At 43.1% G+C, this 19,123-nt stretch overlaps 1 protein-coding gene across 1 annotated transcript in view; it reads left to right on the top strand.

The window, feature by feature from the left end:
- The window catches only part of NBEA (neurobeachin), a 1,472,531-nt gene that overhangs the window by 1,286,509 nt on the left and 166,899 nt on the right, over positions 1–19,123 (top strand). Inside the window, exon 44 of the mRNA XM_053708445.1 lies at positions 6,380–6,492. Coding sequence (XP_053564420.1) covers positions 6,380–6,492 — 113 coding nt within the window. The remainder of the gene's footprint in view (positions 1–6,379; positions 6,493–19,123) is intronic.

The following is a 19,123-nucleotide window of genomic DNA, read 5'->3' as shown; positions in this document are numbered from 1 at the left end:
TTGTTCCAATGCCAAGGTGGAGCCCAATAGAAATTTATGTACTAACTGTATTGATGCTACTTTAAATAAAAGCCAATCTGTACAAATTGAACAAATTTCACCAAACAGCGAGGGGAGAGTTATGCCGACTAACTCGCCTCACGTGTCAGTACCTGCATCTCCCGCCCGGGAGGTGCGTGATATTATGGCGCCTAGTACATCTGGGCGGCCATTACAGATAACATTACAAGATATGGCTACTGTTATGACTGAAGTTTTGGCTAAATTACCAGAACTAAGAGGCAAGCGTGATCACTCTGGGGTGAGAACAGAGTGCGCTGATAATACTAGGGCCATGTCTGATACTGCGTCACAGCTTGCAGAACATGAGGACGGAGAGCTTCATTCTGTGGGTGATGGTTCTGATCCAAACAGATTGGATTCAGATATTTCAAATTTTAAATTTAAATTGGAGAACCTCCGTGTATTACTAGGGGAGGTTTTAGCGGCTCTTAATGATTGTAACACTGTTGCAATACCAGAAAAATTGTGTAGGTTGGATAAATACTTTGCGGTACCGGCGAGTACTGACGTTTTTCCTATACCTAAGAGACTAACTGAAATTGTTACTAAGGAGTGGGATAGACCCGGTGTGCCGTTCTCACCCCCTCCAATATTTAGAAAGATGTTTCCAATAGACGCCACCACACGGGACTTATGGCAAACGGTCCCTAAGGTGGAGGGAGCAGTTTCTACTTTAGCTAAGCGTACCACTATCCCGGTGGAGGATAGCTGTGCTTTTTCAGATCCAATGGATAAAAAATTAGAGGGTTACCTTAAGAAAATGTTTGTTCAACAAGGTTTTATATTGCAACCCCTTGCATGCATCGCGCCGATTACGGCTGCGGCAGCATTTTGGATTGAGTCTCTGGAAGAGAACCTTAGTTCAGCTACGCTGGACGACATTACGGACAGGCTTAGAGTCCTTAAACTAGCTAATTCATTCATTTCGGAGGCCGTAGTACATTTAACCAAACTTACGGCTAAGAACTCAGGATTCGCCATTCAGGCACGTAGGGCGCTGTGGCTAAAATCCTGGTCAGCTGATGTAACTTCTAAGTCCAAATTACTTAATATACCTTTCAAGGGGCAAACTTTATTTGGGCCCGGTTTGAAAGAAATTATCGCTGACATTACAGGAGGTAAGGGCCACGCCCTGCCTCAAGACAAAGCCAAAGCTAAGGCTAGACAGTCTAATTTTCGTCCCTTTCGGAATTTCAAAGCAGGAGCAGCATCAACTTCCACTGCACCAAAACAGGAAGGAGCTGTTGCTCGTTACAGACAAGGCTGGAAACCTAACCAGTCCTGGAACAAGGGCAAGCAGGCCAGGAAACCTGCTGCTGCCCCAAAGACAGCATGAACCGAGGGCCCCCGATCCGGGACCGGATCTAGTGGGGGGCAGACTCTCTCTCTTCGCCCAGGCTTGGGCAAGAGATGTTCAGGATCCCTGGGCGCTAGAGATCATATCTCAGGGATACCTTTTAGACTTCAAATTCTCTCCCCCAAGAGGGAGATTTCATCTGTCAAGGTTGTCAACAAACCAGATAAAGAAAGAAGCGTTTCTACGCTGTGTACAAGATCTGTTATTAATGGGAGTGATCCATCCGGTTCCGCGGTCGGAACAAGGACAAGGGTTTTACTCAAACCTGTTTGTGGTTCCCAAAAAAGAGGGAACTTTCAGGCCAATCTTGGATTTAAAGATCCTAAACAAATTCCTAAGAGTTCCATCGTTCAAAATGGAAACTATTCGGACAATCTTACCCATGATCCAAAAGGGTCAGCACATGACCACAGTGGATTTAAAGGATGCTTACCTTCACATACCGATTCACAAAGATCATTACCGGTATCTAAGGTTTGCCTTCTTAGACAGGCATTACCAGTTTGTAGCTCTTCCATTCGGATTGGCTACGGCTCCAAGAATCTTCACAAAGGTTCTGGGTGCCCTTCTGGCGGTACTAAGACCGCGAGGAATTTCGGTAGCTCCGTACCTAGACGACATTCTGATACAAGCTTCAAGCTTTCAAACTGCCAAGTCTCATACAGAGTTAGTTCTGGCATTTCTAAGGTCGCATGGATGGAAAGTGAACGAAAAGAAGAGTTCTCTTTTTCCTCTCACAAGAGTTCCATTCTTGGGGACTCTTATAGATTCTGTAGAAATGAAGATTTATCTGACAGAAGACAGATTAACAAAGCTTCTAAATGCATGCCGTGTCCTTCATTCCATTCAACTCCCGTCAGTAGCTCAATGCATGGAGGTGATCGGCTTAATGGTAGCAGCAATGGACATAGTACCCTTTGCACGTCTACATCTCAGACCGCTGCAATTGTGCATGCTGAGTCAGTGGAATGGGGATTACTCAGACTTGTCCCCTACTCTGAATCTGGATCAAGAGACCAGAAATTCTCTTCTATGGTGGCTTTCTCGGCCACATCTGTCCAGGGGGATGCCATTCAGCAGGCCGGACTGGACAATTGTAACAACAGACGCCAGCCTACTAGGTTGGGGCGCTGTCTGGAATTCTCTGAAGGCTCAGGGACAATGGAATCAGGAGGAAAGTCTCCTGCCAATAAACATTCTGGAATTAAGAGCAGTTCTCCATGCCCTTCTGGCTTGGCCCCAGTTAAAAACTCGGGGGTTCATCAGGTTTCAGTCGGACAACATCACGACTGTAGCTTACATCAACCATCAAGGAGGGACAAGAAGCTCCCTAGCAATGATGGAAGTATCAAAGATAATTCGCTGGGCAGAGTCTCACTCTTGCCACCTGTCAGCAATCCACATCCCGGGAGTGGAGAACTGGGAGGCGGATTTCTTGAGTCGCCAGACTTTTCATCCGGGGGAGTGGGAACTTCATCCGGAGGTCTTTGCCCAAATACTTCGACGTTGGGGCAAACCAGAGATAGATCTCATGGCGTCTCGCCAGAACGCCAAACTTCCTCGCTACGGGTCCAGATCCAGGGATCCGGGAGCGGTTCTGATAGATGCCTTGACAGCACCTTGGAACTTCGGGATGGCTTATGTGTTTCCACCCTTCCCGCTGCTTCCTCGATTGATTGCCAAAATCAAACAGGAGAGAGCATCAGTGATTCTAATAGCGCCTGCATGGCCACGCAGGACTTGGTATGCAGATCTAGTGGACATGTCATCCTGTCCGCCTTGGTCTCTACCTCTAAGACAGGACCTTCTGATACAGGGTCCATTCAAACATCAAAATCTAACTTCTCTGAAGCTGACTGCTTGGAAATTGAACGCTTGATTTTATCAAAACGTGGTTTTTCTGAGTCGGTTATTGATACCCTGATACAGGCTAGGAAGCCTGTTACCAGAAGGATTTACCATAAGATATGGCGTAAATACCTATACTGGTGCGAATCCAAAGGTTACTCCTGGAGTAAGGTTAGGATTCCTAGGATATTGTCCTTTCTACAAGAAGGTTTAGAAAAGGGTTTATCGGCTAGCTCATTAAAGGGACAGATCTCAGCTCTGTCCATCTTGTTACACAGGCGTCTGTCAGAAAATCCAGACGTCCAGGCCTTTTGTCAGGCTTTAGCTAGGATCAAGCCTGTGTTTAAAACTGTTGCTCCGCCATGGAGTTTAAACTTAGTTCTTAACGTTTTACAGGGTGTTCCGTTTGAACCCCTTCATTCCATTGATATAAAATTGTTATCTTGGAAAGTTCTGTTTTTAATGGCTATTTCCTCGGCTCGAAGAGTCTCTGAGTTATCAGCCTTACATTGTGATTCTCCTTATCTGATTTTTCACTCAGACAAGGTAGTTCTGCGTACTAAACCTGGGTTCTTACCTAAGGTAGTCACTATCAGGAATATCAATCAAGAGATTGTTGTTCCATCCTTGTGTCCAAATCCTTCTTCAAAGAAGGAACGTCTTCTACACAATCTGGATGTAGTTCGTGCCCTCAAGTTCTACTTGCAGGCAACTAAGGATTTTCGACAAACGTCTTCCCTGTTTGTCGTGTACTCTGGTCAGAGGAGAGGTCATAAGGCTTCGGCTACCTCTCTCTCCTTCTGGCTTCGTAGCATAATTCGTTTAGCCTATGAGACTGCTGGACAGCAGCCTCCTGAAAGAATTACAGCTCATTCTACTAGAGCTGTGGCTTCCACTTGGGCCTTTAAGAATGAGGCCTCTGTTGAACAGATTTGCAAGGCTGCAACTTGGTCTTCGCTTCATACTTTTTCCAAATTTTACAAATTTGACACTTTTGCTTCTTCGGAGGCTATTTTTGGGAGAAAGGTTCTTCAGGCAGTGGTTCCTTCTGTATAATGAGCCTGCCTATCCCTCCCGTCATCCGTGTACTTTTGCTTTGGTATTGGTATCCCAGAAGTAATGATGACCCGTGGACTGATCACACATAACAGAAGAAAACATAATTTATGCTTACCTGATAAATTCCTTTCTTCTGTTGTGTGATCAGTCCACGGCCCGCCCTGTTTTAAGGCAGGTAAATATCTTTTAAATTATACTCCAGTCACCACTTCACCCTTGGTTTCTCCTTTCTCGTTGATTCTTGGTCGAATGACTGGGAGTGACGTAGAGGGGAGGAGCTATATGCAGCTCTGCTGGGTGAATCCTCTTGCATTTCCTGTTGGGGAGGAGTTATATCCCAGAAGTAATGATGACCCGTGGACTGATCACACAACAGAAGAAAGGAATTTATCAGGTAAGCATAAATTATGTTTTCTTAAATGCTGTGATCCAGCGAGCACAATATCTATTGAACTGGCCAAGATTTGACGCCACGCATTATGCAGAGTGTCTTTAGTCGTCTTAATTTTTTGAGGGGGGAAGGGGTTTCTTTTCTTTTTCCCTTTTCCTGCTTTCTTACCTTTTTTCTCTTTTTCCACCTTTTCTTCTTTTGACAAAATGAAGATATATTTGGCCTATTATATCTACTTTAACAGACTTTTAGATGTATAAACAAGGTAATATTCTTTATTTTCTCCAGTTTAAAGATAGACCTTGGTTAATAACATAAGGCTATAGTGGAACTGGAATATAAAGATATGTTTAAGTTAAAATGTTTACAGTATGATTTGTAGGGACATGTAGCAAGTTAAGACACGTACTGCTAACTTGTGCATTTTAATTCCTTTTTCTTTTTGGTTGTAATCGACAAAATGTTGTTCTATTTAATTTTATATATACCTTAATAAAAGCAAAGCATACAACGTTACCCGAAAAAACCTCTATATATCAAAATTATTGTGTAGAAAAAAAATGTATTATAAGGTATAAACGGTATCTGTTATATATAAAATGAGCTCAGGCATAACTGTTTAGCTTATCTTAACAGAAGTGTAATTACTAATGCAAGCCAATTGCTCATTTAACTGTGCAAGTCGTGGGACTTTAGTGGACTTGTGCAAAACAAGGAGACCTCTGTTTCCCATCCTATGTCTGATATACCATAAATTGTTAAAATCTAGAAGGAAACACTTGTCCAGCAGAAGAAAAAACAATTCTTCTCCCAGTCTGGGATTTGATAAGCTAGGTTATTTCTGGCATGGGTATACTTTTATTTGAGATTGAGGCAAAGGGGCTCCCAAACAAGATCATTAATGGTGGGTGTTATGTGACTCACTGAAAGCTTTCCCAGCACTAGGGGTGGCATTTAATTCCACTTGTTGTTCATTTCCCTACAGCATGTCATTACTATGGATCAACTGTTACCTTTGGAAAAGCTTATTTTTTTACTGTGGGAATATTCAGTGATTTTAATGAATAGTATAATATGCACTCCTGGTGCTCTGACTATAAAAAATTACATTCAATCACCACAACTCTTCTAGATACTGATTTCAGAAAGAGCTAAATTTCTGAGTAGTATTCTTTGTTTTCTAGTTTTTATGTACAGGAATATGGATGTCTGAGGGGATCTCTGGATATTCAGATAAAGGTTTCTAGCTATGTCATCACATATAAAAAAAACTCTTTAAATAGAGATTGTAGTTGGGTTATAATACACAATACTTGAATTGATATGATTTGTTTTATTGTAATAAACAAATGTGGTGCTCATTAATAAATAATGCTTCGATGTTGGTTTTATCACACGCATTCATAATTACAGTTACTGTGTAAGACACATTAACATATACTAAACAATATACCTTCCTTTCTTTCCGTATGCCTATCTATAGAGACTATTTTCTACTAGTTGTGTACTGTAAAAAATGACCTTTAGAAGAAAACAAACAGCATATCTTTGATTGTGTTGTGTTTGTGTATATTTAACATAATCCATGCATCTTTAATTATCAGTGCAGAAAATTCATTACTCTTAATTGAATTCATTTGTAAACTAAACTGTTTTTACAGGGCGAACCTACAATGACTTGAATCAGTATCCTGTATTTCCATGGGTATTAACAAATTACGAATCCGAGGAGTTGGATCTCACATTGCCAGGCAATTTCAGGGACCTTTCAAAGGTAACTGCTTTTAAATATTTTAGAATAAATTAAATCCATTTATGTAAAGTGATCTTACTATACAAACCCTGCATAATAATAATAATAATAATCGTTTACCCAGCCTTCCTGAAGAAACACTTTGTACCTTTAGCCCCTAACCGTTCAACCAGCAATCCATACATCTATTATTCTGTTTATCTTTTTGAAATTTGCTCTTCTGAACAATTTCAGAGTCTGCTTTTTTTTTATATTGTTAAAAAAAAAGACCTAACACCCACTTGTTCATACAAGGCTTAAACATCATAGACCAAAATGAGTCTCAAGTTTGCCCTTATTTCCTTCTAAAGTGTATGAACAATGGATCTCAATGTCTTATATATACACTATATGGCCCAAGTTATGTGGACATTTGACCATCACACATATATGAGCTTGCTGGACATCCCATTCCAAAACCATGGGCATTAATACGGAGTTGGCTCCTCTGTTACTATAATATCTGCCCCTCTTCTAGGAAGGCTATCCACAGTATTCTTTAGTGTCTGTGGTAATTTGTGATCATTCAACCAAAAGAGCATTTGTGAGGTCAGGCACTGATGTTGGACAAGAAGGTCTGGCTCGCAACTGGCCTCATAATTCATCTCAAAGGTGTTCAGTGAGGTCAAGGTCAGGCCTCTGGGTGGGTCACTCAAGTTCCTCCACACCAAACTTGTCAAACCATGTCTTCATACACCTTGCTTTGTGCACAGGGGCACAATCATGCTAGAAAGCTTCCCCAAACTGTTGCCACAAAGTTGGAAGCTCCCAATAGTTTAAAATGTCTTTGTATCATGTAGCATTAAGATGACCCATCACTGGAACTAAGGGACCTAGCCTAAAACCCTAAAAAAACAGCTCCAGACCATTATCCATCCAAACTTTACAGTAGACACTATGCATTACAGTAGGTAGTGTTCTCATGTCATCCGCCACATCCATAATGTTCTATCAGACTGACAGCTAGTGAAGCATGATTCATCACTCCAGAGAACATGTTTCCACTGCTGCACTGGCCAGTAGTGGCATGATTTACACCACTCTAGCCAACGATTAGCATAGCTCATGTGGATGTGAGGCTTGTGTCCAGCCTTTCAGCCATGGAAACCCATTTAATGAAGCCCCCAACATACAGTTCTTGTTCTGATGTTGCTTTGAGAGGCAGCTTGGAACTCTATAGTGAGTGATGCAACAAATGATAGGTGCTTCTTATGTTCTACAAGCAGCAGCCCAGTTCTGTAAATTAGTGTGGTCTACCGCTTCGTGGTTGGGCTGTTGTTGCTCATGAAGTCTTTCCTTGATTTATTTGCACTCAGCTGAACCATTTCTTGTTTATTTTTACCCTTCTGGAGATTAAGTGTACAGAATGGTAAACAATATTACTAACAAGTAATCAATATAGTGGCATAAGTACCACAATTGTTAATACCTCATCCTATACAAACAAAAACACTACTGGCTTACCTGATGCAGTGTTGCATTATTTATCAATCTTCAAATCATTTGAAATAATAATATAAGTCATCTCTTCTTTTGTTGCTGTCAGTAATATCCTTTGAATTCCTGTACAAATAGAGAACTATATTTTTTCTTCCTAAATGGAAAGAGTCCACAGCTGCATTCATTACTTTTGGGAAATAAGAACCTGGCCACCTTGAGGAGGCAAAGACACCCTAGCCAAAGGCTTAAATACTCCTCCCACTTCCCTTATCCCCCAGTCATTCTTTGCCTTTCCTCCCAGGAGGTTGGCAGAAAAGTGTTAGAAGTTGTTTTGTCTCTTATGGAGGGTAGTACTCTTCGACATCGGACGGGAGCTTTAAGTAATCCTATCAGTCTCTCAGCCTGGATGAAAGTTAGAGTCCGGAGATGCAGGAAGAGTCTTTCTGCAAAGCCATCCCGACTCATATTAACAGCTCCACTAGCAATCTGCGTTGTCGAACTTCGCTTCGCTGCCTGCTTTCTTCTCTCAAGTCCATGGCGGAGGCGCTGCTACTATTCGTCACTTGAAGGGCCGTGTTCCTGTTCCACTGCGTAGATTCCGTTAAGATTGTTTAATTTTACTTCTTCAGAGCGTACTGTAACTTTTTGTTCCCCGTATGGTACTATCTTGCGGGTCTTATTAAGTATATTTATAGGGCCTCAGTGAGGCTCCTTTGGTATCTTGGAATCGAGGGTTAATATCTCCTGAGGGGGATTATGGAACAGGGTTTTTTTTAATCATGTTTGTTATGTGATTCAATCTGCTTATGTGTAGTGTTAACTGGGCTCTTGGCTAGAACATAAAGGCCTTTGGGAGTGACGTGACCTTATGGTTGAGCGCGCTTTTTGGACTGTACGGCTCACCTTGTGACTGTTTGCGTGCTAGTCTTCCATTTCTGCACTCCTGACTGTGTGGCAACTGAGTCATTAGAGTCTGCTAGTGTCTGGTTCTAGGAGCTGGTGAGTGTCCCAGCCATTGTGGGTGTCAGGTGCAATTTAAGTCTTTTCTTTAGTCCATATTACTTAATTCTCTATCTAGTTATGGAGGATTCTTATGCTGAGACTGTTCAAATTTCAGATTCTTCGACTTGTGAAGAATGCGAATTGGCCCAGTTGACACAGGTCAATCAGTTATGTTCGATATGCCGTATTAGAGCGCCCTGTTCCTCTGGCTCAGGGAATCAGGGGTCTGCTGAGCCATCCACCTCTGGGGGTTCTGTCCTTCGAGAGGCAAGTTCTCTACCGTTCCTGACTACTACACATGCGGGTAACCCAGATTATGTTTATCCCCCCTTACAGGGCAGCTTGTTCCCCCTGGAGGTTGCAGCTCATTTTCGCTTTCACATATTTTTGGTGATTATGCGTTTGCAAAGTCCAGATGTTTATTTGTGCTTGTGCCCGATTGTCCCGGGTCTACTGGTCTTGGGTGGGCCTATGCAGTTCCCTGTGGGTGCAGCTGTTCCTGAGTGTTGTGCCTTTCATTGCAGAATAGCTAGTCTGCGTTTTACTCAGACACGTTTTTGAGTTATTAGAGGATCCTATCCTTAACGGATACGGGAATCCGCAGTATTCTACTTAAAATGGCTTACCTCATTAGACATGAGGGGATGACGTAATCTCCAAAATGTCTGCTTATTGAGGTCTTTCACAGTTTTTTTTGGGAGACCAGGGTTCCGTTTAGCTGGTCCTGCGGGTATGCCTGTTTTCTTCAGGGCGTTAACCTACGGGTTGCCTTATATTTTCTTTTATCCGGTTAGGATATCTTTTATTTCGATTATGTGTTTCCTTCAGTAACTTCTGGGATCGATTCTCTCTGGTTGCTTCTTCGGAAGTTTGTTAAGGGACACGTTAGTCCTATGTTTGTCTGTTTTACCTTCCTCTCTGAGAGAGAATTTAGGCAGCTTGACAGTTATGACCCCAGCTGCGGCTGGTCCTGCTGGGATTCAGATCTTCTGTCCCGTGGATTTTTCAGACACGTGGCGCCTGTTATGCCTGACTGGCATAACAGGCGTTGTCTATTTTACTTTTGATATTGTATGGTTATTTCCTGTGGGTCTGCCTTTTATATCAGACGAGGGATTTCAGTTTCCGGGTTCTCTTTTTTAGGGGCTCGGACCTCCTCGCTCTGGTTCTTCTGGTGGCTGAGGTTCTCAATCAGTGCTTCATTTGTGGATCCCATTGCGGGTTTTACCGGACTGTAGAATCTAGAGTGGGTAGGGGGTTCCCCAGTTCCAGGAAACTTGGGCTGTGTCTTATGGTTGGGCTAGTTGATCTGGTTCCGACTGGTGAGGTAGCTCAGTGGGTAAATGCCCTGGCTACAAGAAAGCCTGTTAAAGGATCCAAGGTCACAGGTTCAGATCACTGCAGGGCCGACTCAGCCATTCTTCCTTCCGAGGTCGATAAATGATTACCATTACAATTGGCCATTTTCAGGGGTTTTTCCCTGTTTTGTTTGCCATGTGCTGCTGGCAGCCATTTTACTCACCTCTCTTGCTGACTATGGTGCATTGTGGGGGATGCTGCTCATTTCCTGAACTTCCTTTTATGGCCAGACTGGTGTGCATCATCTGTGTGAGACAGGATGCAGTCTCAGAATTGTGATGTCATCACTTATTATTTAAAGGTCCTCTGTTCAGTATGCTTTGCCTTTGCGTTGTCTCAGACCTGTTTGTGAGAGTTCCTGTGTATTACCTGGCTGTCTGACGTCCTTCCTGGTTCCTGATCCCTGGCTTGTTCTTGACTCTGCTGTTTTCTTTGTTCCTGATTCCGGCTCGTCTGACTATTCACTTTGGCTCTGGTTTTGACTCCTGGCTTGTTATTTGACTTGTTGACTTTTTATTATTATTTTTTTTTATTAATAAAGGTGTGATTATTTTTGCACTTCTTGTCTCAGTCTGATTCCTGGCACCCTGACAGCCAGGTTTTTCTGGGTGTGATGCCCCAGTATTCTACTTAAAATGGCTTACCTCATTAGATATGAGGGGATGACATAATCTCCAAAATGTCTGCTTATTGAGGTCTTTCACAGTTTTTTTGGGGAGACCAGGGTTCCGTTTAGCTGGTCCTGCGGGTATGCCTGTTTTCTTCAGGGCGTTAACCTACGGGTTGCCTTATATTTTCTTTTATCCGGTTAGGATATCTTTTATTTCGATTATGTGTTTCCTTCTGGAACTTCTGGGATTGATTCTCTCTGGTTGCTTCTTCGGAAGTTTGTTAAGGGACACGTTAATCCTATGTTTGTCTGTTTTACTTTCCTCTCTGAGGGAGAATTTAGGCAGCTTGACAGTTATGACCCCAGCTGCAGCTGGTCCTGCTGGGATTCAGATCTTCTGTCCCGTGGCTTTTTCAGAAACGTGGCGCCTGTTATGCCTGACTGGTCCGGCGGGCGCTGAGTGCTCACAATAATTATTTGTGTGTCTTCATGTTCTCTTTATAAGTTCAGCTAAGCTCTCTTAAAGGATCCGTATGGCAGGAAGGATTGTGTCAGTCCCTATTCAGCCTTTCAATCTGATTGACCGGGTCAGTGGCGTTCCACTGTGTCACTCTTTTTGCTCTGATTTCCTCGGGGCCTAGAGTTTCGTTCCTCTCTTGGGAGTATTGGGGGGTTTAGCGCCTCCTTACCATTGTTTTGGGTGGTTTGGCCTTCTAAGGCTTTGGAATTGTCCTTGGACTAGTTCCTGCTGTGGTTCTCTTCTGGAGATCTGTCGGACTTTGTCCGTTCCTCAGGGACCTGGTTCCTTTCGGGAGTTGGTTTCTTTGTAGGAACATGGGCAGTGTGGTCACCTCGTGCTCTGTTTAGGGTTCCTTCCCCGGAGCTGGAGGATGCTCCGCATCTTCCTTTTATCTTTTCCTCTGATTTTAAGGGGGGTGATGTGTAGACTAGTATTTGTTCTAGTGACTTGTCCTTGAGGTATCCTTGCGGTATTGTTTGCTAGTGGCCTTGATTCGGTCTTTTGCTTCCTTAGCTCCTTGGCGCATTGGACTCTGGCAAGGGGTGGTCTCGTCTTGGTGGGACTTGCAAATTTTCTCGTTGTCTATTTTACTTTTGATATTGTATGGTTATTTCCTGTGGGTCTGCCTTTTATATCAGACGAGGGATTTCAGTTTCCGGGTTCTCTTTTTTTTGGGGGCTCGGACCTCCTCGCTCTGGTTCTTCTGGTGGCTGAGGTTCTCACTCAGTGCTTCATTTGTGGATACCATTTCGGGTTTTACCGGACTGTAGAATCTAGAGTGGGTAGGGGGTTCCCCAGTTCCAGGAAACTTGGGCTGTGTCTTATGGTTGGGCTAGTTGATCTGGTTCCGACTGGTGAGGTAGCTCAGTGGGTAAATGCCCTGGCTACAAGAAAGCCTGTTAAAGGATCCAAGGTCACAGGTTCAGATCACTGCAGGGACGACTCAGTCATTCTTCCTTCCGAGGTCGATAAATGATTACCATTACAATTGGCCATTTTCAGGGTTTTTTCCCTGTTTTGTTTGCCATGTGCTGCTGGCAGCCATTTTACTCACCTCTCTTGCTGACTATGGTGCATTGTGGGGGATGCTGCTCATTTCCTGAACTTCCTTTTATGGCCAGACTGGTGTGCATCATCTGTGTGAGACAGGATGCAGTCTCAGAATTGTGATGTCATCACTTATTATTTAAAGGTCCTCTGTTCAGTATGCTTTGCCTTTGCGTTGTCTCAGACCTGTTTGTGAGAGTTCCTGTGTATTACCTGGCTGTCTGACGTCCTTCCTGGTTCCTGATCCCTGGCTTGTTCCTGACTCTGCTGTTTTCCTTGTTCCTGATTCCGGCTCGTCTGACTATTCACTTTGGCTCCTGACTCAGCTCGTCTGACTACCAGCTCTGGTTTTGACTCCTGGCTTGTTATTTGACTTGTTGACTTTTTATTATTATTTTTTTTTATTAATAAAGGTGTGATTATTTTTGCACTTCTTGTCTCAGTCTGATTCCTGGCACCCTGACAGCCAGGTTTTTCTGGGTGTGATGCCCCTTGGGCCTGCCCTCGCCTATGGTCAGTTTCCCTTGGTCGACTTGCTAGACTTTTTTGATAGTTTTGCTGCTCTGCTAGCAAAAACCACTGCAGCTATGGCACCTTGTCTGGTGCTAGCAAGTTAATATTTCGGGGGATTCCTTCCAGATCAGGGCGTTAGATATTTGTTCTCTCGGTTCAGCTTCTGGCTGTGTCCTGGGGGCAGGGGCTTTGTCCTTCCGGCCTTTTTGCCGGCCCCCTTGGTTGTTTGTTCGTCGTTTTGAGCTGGGGGTTTTCAGGTTCCCTGGTTTCGGACCTGCCGCTGCTTGGGTTGGCCCGGCTGTAGGTAGGTGCTAAGATCTGTTGTTCTTCTCGGATCTTGGGGCACATTGGTCCTCGTTGATGTTCTGGGCTCTCCTTGTTTTTCGAGACCTATGTGAAGGTCTGGCAGTTCGGTTGCTTAGAGTGTGCCTTCTGTAGTGGAGGTTTAGCACTTTACATTTTGGTAGCTGCTTCTAGCAGTATTCTGTGGATGCCTGAGTGTTCTTGATTCAGGTGTTTACCTTCATCTGGGTCTGCTACATGTAATTTTGCCTGAATTTTTCAGTTGTCCCTAGGCGCTGGTTGCTGCCTGGCAAGTGAGGGGTTGCTCCTTTGAAACCAGCTGCAGCTGTTTGCGCTTTTATCGTGTGCTAGCCAGCTGTTCCAATCCTTTGCAGGATGTTGAGAAAACCTTCTCTGTTCTACTACCCAGTTGTAAACCTTGTGGTTTCTATTTGGATTGGGCGTTGTCTTCCATTGTTGTCAGGACCCATTTGGGTCTTGCGAGCTTGGTTAATTTGAGGGTTTTCCTTTTTATGGCATTTATGGTAACCTTCGGTTTCCATTTGGTTCTTACTTGCCTTGTCTCTTTGGGAGTTTGGCTGGGGTTCCCTTCGCTAGTTCAAGGATTTATGGTGGGAGATTGACTATTGGGTGACGGTGGCATTCAGTGTCCTCTATAGCTCTGGTATTGTTTTCCCAAAAGTAATGAATGCAGCTGTGGATTCTTTCCATTTAGGAAGAAAAACATAAATTATGCTTACCTGATCATTTTCTTTTCTTCCGATGGAAAGAGTCCACAGCTCCCCACCAGTCTTTTTTATGTGGGGCTTGTTTTATTCTTCTGGCACCTTTTTACCCTGATATTTCTTCTACTGTTCCTTGCTCCTCGGCAGAATGACTGGGGGATGAGGGAAGTGGGTGTCTTTGCCTCCTCCTGGTGGCCAGGTTCTTATTTCCCAAAAGTAATGAATACAGCTGTGGACTCTTTCCATTGGAAGAAAAGAAAATTATCAGGTAAGCATAATTTCTCCAACATTGGTGTGTCCGGTCCACGGCGTCATCCATAACTTGTGGGAATATTCTCTTCCCCAACAGGAAATGGCAAAGAGCACAGCAAAAGCTGTCCATATAGTCCCTCCTAGGCTCCGCCCACCCCAGTCATTCTCTTTGCCGTTGCACAGGCAACATCTCCACGGAGATGGTGAAGAGTATGTGGTGATTAGTTGTAGTTTTTTATTCTACTATCAAGAGTTTGTTATTTTAAAATAGTGCTGGTATGTACTATTTACTCTGAAACAGAAAAAGATGAAGAGTTCTGTTTGTGAGAGGAATATGATTTTAGCAGCAGTAACTAAAATCGTTTGCTGTTTCCACATAGGACTGTTGAGATGAAATAACTTCAGTTGGGGGAAACAGTTAGCAGACTTTTCTGCTTAAGGTATGACTAGCCATTTTTCTAACAAGACTGTGTAATGCTGGAAGGCTGTCATTTCCCCTCATGGGGACCGGTAAGCCATTTTCTTAGTCTAAAACAAACAGAATAAAAGGCTTAATGTGGGCTATAAAACTGGTAGACATTTTTATGGGCAAAATCGATTGCTTTATTTGGGCTTTTTATAAAGATTGATTGATATTCACACTTAAAAAATTTGGAGAACATTTTTTTTTTAACGTCAGGCACTGGTTTAGACACCTTTTCAGTCAGGAAGGGCCTTCCCTGTAGTAGGCTGAGCCTCATTTTCGTGCCATTACTGCGCAGTTTCTTTTGAGAGCAGGACATGCAGCTGCATGTGTGTGGGTCTGAAAGTATTTGAAAAGGTTCCTAGAAGGCTTCATTTGGTATCGTATACCCCCTGGGTTTGGTAAAGTCGCAGCAAAGGCTGTAGCTGGGACTGTAGAGGGGTTAAAACTTCAACCGGCTCCGGTTTCTTCATTTTAAGGGTTAAAGGTCTCAAATTTGGGGTGCAATGCTTTGAATGCTTTAAGACACTGTGGTGAAAATTTGGTTAATTTTGAACAATTCCTTCATAGTTTTTCACATATTCAGTAATAAAGTGTGCACTGTTTAAAATTTAAAGAGACAGTAACGGTTTTGTTTAAAAACGGTTTTTTGTACTTTATTGACAAGTTTAAGCCTGTTTAACATGTCTGTGCCTTCAGATAAGCTATGTTCTGTATGTATGGAAGCCAATGTGTCTCCCCCTTCAAAATTGTGTGATAATTGTGCCATAGCGTCCAAACAAAGTAAGGACAGTACTGACACAGATAGTAAAGTTGCCCAAGATGATTCTTCAGATGAAGGGAGTAGACATAGTTCTACATCATCTCCTTCTGTGTCTACACCAGTTTTGCCCACGCAGGAGGCCCCTAGTATTTCTAGCGCGCCAATGCTTATTACTATGCAACAATTGACGGCAGTAATGGATAACTCCATAGCAAATATTTTATCCAAAATGCCTGCATATCAGAGAAAGCGCGATTGCTCTGTTTTAAACACTGTAGAGCAGGAGGGCGCTGATGATAATTGCTCTGTCATACCCTCACACCAATCTGAAGGGGCCGTGAGGGAGGTTTTGTCGGATGGCGAAATTTCAGATTCAGGTAGAATTTCTCAACAGGCAGAACCTGATGTTGTGATATTTAAATTTAAATTAGAACATCTCCGCGCACTGCTTAAGGAGGTGTTATCTACTCTGGATGATTGTGACAACCTGGTCATTCCAGAAAAATTGTGCAAGATGGACAAGTTCCTAGAGGTTCCGGTGCACCCCGACGCTTTTCCTATACCCAAGCGGGTGGCGGACATAGTGAATAAGGAGTGGGAGAAGCCCGGCATACCTTTTGTTCCCCCTCCTATATTTAAGAAATTATTTCCTATGGTCGACCCCAGAAAGGACTTATGGCAGACAGTCCCTAAGGTCGAGGGGGCAGTTTCTACACTAGCCAAGCGCACTACTATTCCTATCGAGGATAATTGTGCTTTCAAAGATCCTATGGATAAAAAATTGGAGGGTTTGCTTAAAAAGATTTTTGTACAGCAAGGTTACCTCCTGCAACCTATTTCGTGCATTATTCCTGTCACTACAGCTGGTTCGAAGAACTAGAAAAGTCGCTCAGTAGAGAGATTCCGTATGAGGAGGTTATGGACAGGGTTCATGCACTTAAGTTAGCTAATTCCTTTATTTTAGATGCAGCTTTGCAGTTAGCTAGATTAGCGGCGAAAAATTCTGGGTTTGCAATTGTGGCGCGCAGAGCGCTCTGGCTAAAGTCTTGGTCAGCGGATGTATCTTCCAAGACAAAATTACTTAATATCCCTTTCAAGGGTAAAACTCTTTTCGGGCCAGAATTGAAAGAGATTATCTCAGACATCACTGGGGGTAAGGGCCACGCCCTCCCACTAGATAGGCCTTTCAAAGCCAAGAATAAGTCTAATTTTCGTTCCTTTCGCAATTTCAGGAACTGACCGGCCTCCAACTCTGCAGCCTCTAGACAAGAGGGTATTGCTTCGCAAACCAAACCAGCTTGGAAACCGATGCAAGGCTGGAACAAGGGTAAGCAGGCCAAGAAACCTGCTACTGCTAACAAGACAGCATGAAGGAGTAGCCCCCGATCCGGGACCGGGTCTAGTAGGGGGCAGACTCTCTCTCTTCGCTCAGGCTTGGGCAAGAGATGTTCAGGATCCCTGGGCACTAGAAATAGTTTCTCAGGGTTATCTTCTCACTTATCCTCAAACCAAATAAAGAGACAGGCATTCTTACATTGTGTAGAAGACCTGTTATAAATGGGAGTGATACACCCAGTTCCAACCGTGGAACAAGGAATTGGGTTTTACTCAAATCTGTTTGTGGTTCCCAAAAAAGAGGGAACTTTCAGACCAATTCTGGATTTAAAGTTCCTAAACAAATTTCTCAGAGTGCCATCGTTCAAAATGGAAACCATTTGAACGATTTTACCTACAATCCAGGAGGGTCAATTTATGACTACCGTGGATCTAAAGGATGCATATCTACATATTCCTATCCACAAAGATCATCATCAGTTCCTAAGGTTCGCCTTTCTGGACAAACATTACCAGTTTGTGGCTCTCCCATTCGGGCTAGCCACTGCTCCAAGGCTCTAAAGGGACAGATTTCTGCTTTATCTGTCTTGTTACACAAACGACTGGCAGCTGTGCCTGATGTTCAAGCTTTTGTTCAGGCTTTGGTCAGGATCAAGCCTGTTTACAGACCTTTGACTCCTCCCTGGAGTCTGAATTTAGTTCTTTCAGTTCTTCAAGGGGTTCCGTTTGAACCTCTACATTCCATAGATATCAAGATGTTATCTTGGAAAGTTCTGTTTTTGGTTGCTATTTCTTCTGCTAGAAGAGTTTCTGAGTTATCTGCTTTGCAGTGTAATCCACTCTATCTGGTGTTCCATTCAGATAAGGTTGTTTTGCGTACTAAACCTGGTTTCCTTCCAAAGGTTGTTTCCAACAAGAATATTAACCAGGAAATAGTTGTGCCTTCTTTGTGTCCGAATCCAGTTTCAAAGAAGGAACGTTTGTTACACAATTTAGATGTAGTTCGTGCTTTAAAGTTCTATTTAGAAGCAACAAAGGATTTCAGACAAACTTCTTCTCTGTTTGTCGTTTATTCTGGCAAGAGGAGAGGTCAAAAAGCTACTGCTACCTCTCTTTCCTTTTGGCTGAAAAGCATCATCCGATTGACTTACGAGACTGCCGGACGGCAGCCTCCTGAGCGCATCACAGCTCGCTCTACTAGGGCTGTGGCTTCCACATGGGCCTTCAAGAACGAGGCTTCTGTTGATCAGATATGTAAGGCAGCGACTTGGTCTTCCCTGCACACTTTTGCCAAATTCTACAAATTTGATACTTTTGCTTCTTCGGAGGCTATTTTTGGGAGAAAGGTTTTGCAAGCCGTGGTGCCTTCTGTTTAGGTAACCTGATTGGCTCCCTCCCTTCATCCGTGTCCTAAAGCTTTGGTATTGGTTCCCACAAGTTATGGATGACGCCGTGGACCGGACACACCAATGTTGGAGAAAACAGAATTTATGCTTACCTGATAAATTACTTTCTCCAACGGTGTGTCCGGTCCACGGCCCGCCCTGGTTTTTTAATCAGGTTTGATGAATTTCTTTCTTTAACTACAGTCACCACGGCACCTTATAGTTTCTCCTGTTTTTTTCTCCTGTCCGTCGGTCGAATGACTGGGGTGGGCGGAGCCTAGGAGGGACTATATGGACAGCTTTTGCTGTGCTCTTTGCCATTTCCTGTTGGGGAAGAGAATATTCCCACAAGTTATGGATGACGCCGTGGACCGGACACACCGTTGGAGAAAGTAATTTATCAGGTAAGCATAAATTCTGTTTTTATGTTATTATTATTACTATTATCATTATTATTAGTCGTAGTAGTGTCATTATTATTTGTAGTAGTAATATCATGTCATGACAGTGTCTGCAACAGTGATAAAAGCAACCAAGTTTTTGCTCATTAACTTTCAGTAATATACGTACAATGAAATAGGGTTTGCAATTTTATGTTTAATTATAGCCTAAATCCTATTGCGTTTGTTCATTTTAATGGTTAGTGGTAATAACAATAACATTTATTAAAGTCTATAAAGGCATTTTGTTATTACCAGATAGTACTGTTTTCATCTGCAATGGCATCTAGGTCATTCATGGTTGTTTGAAGTATCACCTTCGCATAAAATAGGTAAAATCCTGCTTGTTCATAATCAAGGTGTTTGAGTAAGGGATTATAGCTTTATAATCCATATTATTCTGCTGTAGAGGAAATGATAAAACCTGCAGGCCTCTTACAGTAATAATGCAAATTA

Source organism: Bombina bombina, chromosome 3, assembly GCF_027579735.1.
Source record: "Bombina bombina isolate aBomBom1 chromosome 3, aBomBom1.pri, whole genome shotgun sequence".
Classification (NCBI taxonomy): domain Eukaryota; kingdom Metazoa; phylum Chordata; class Amphibia; order Anura; family Bombinatoridae; genus Bombina; species Bombina bombina.
Note: the sequence above shows the minus strand (reverse complement) of the source record. Positions and strands in the feature narration are given on the sequence as shown.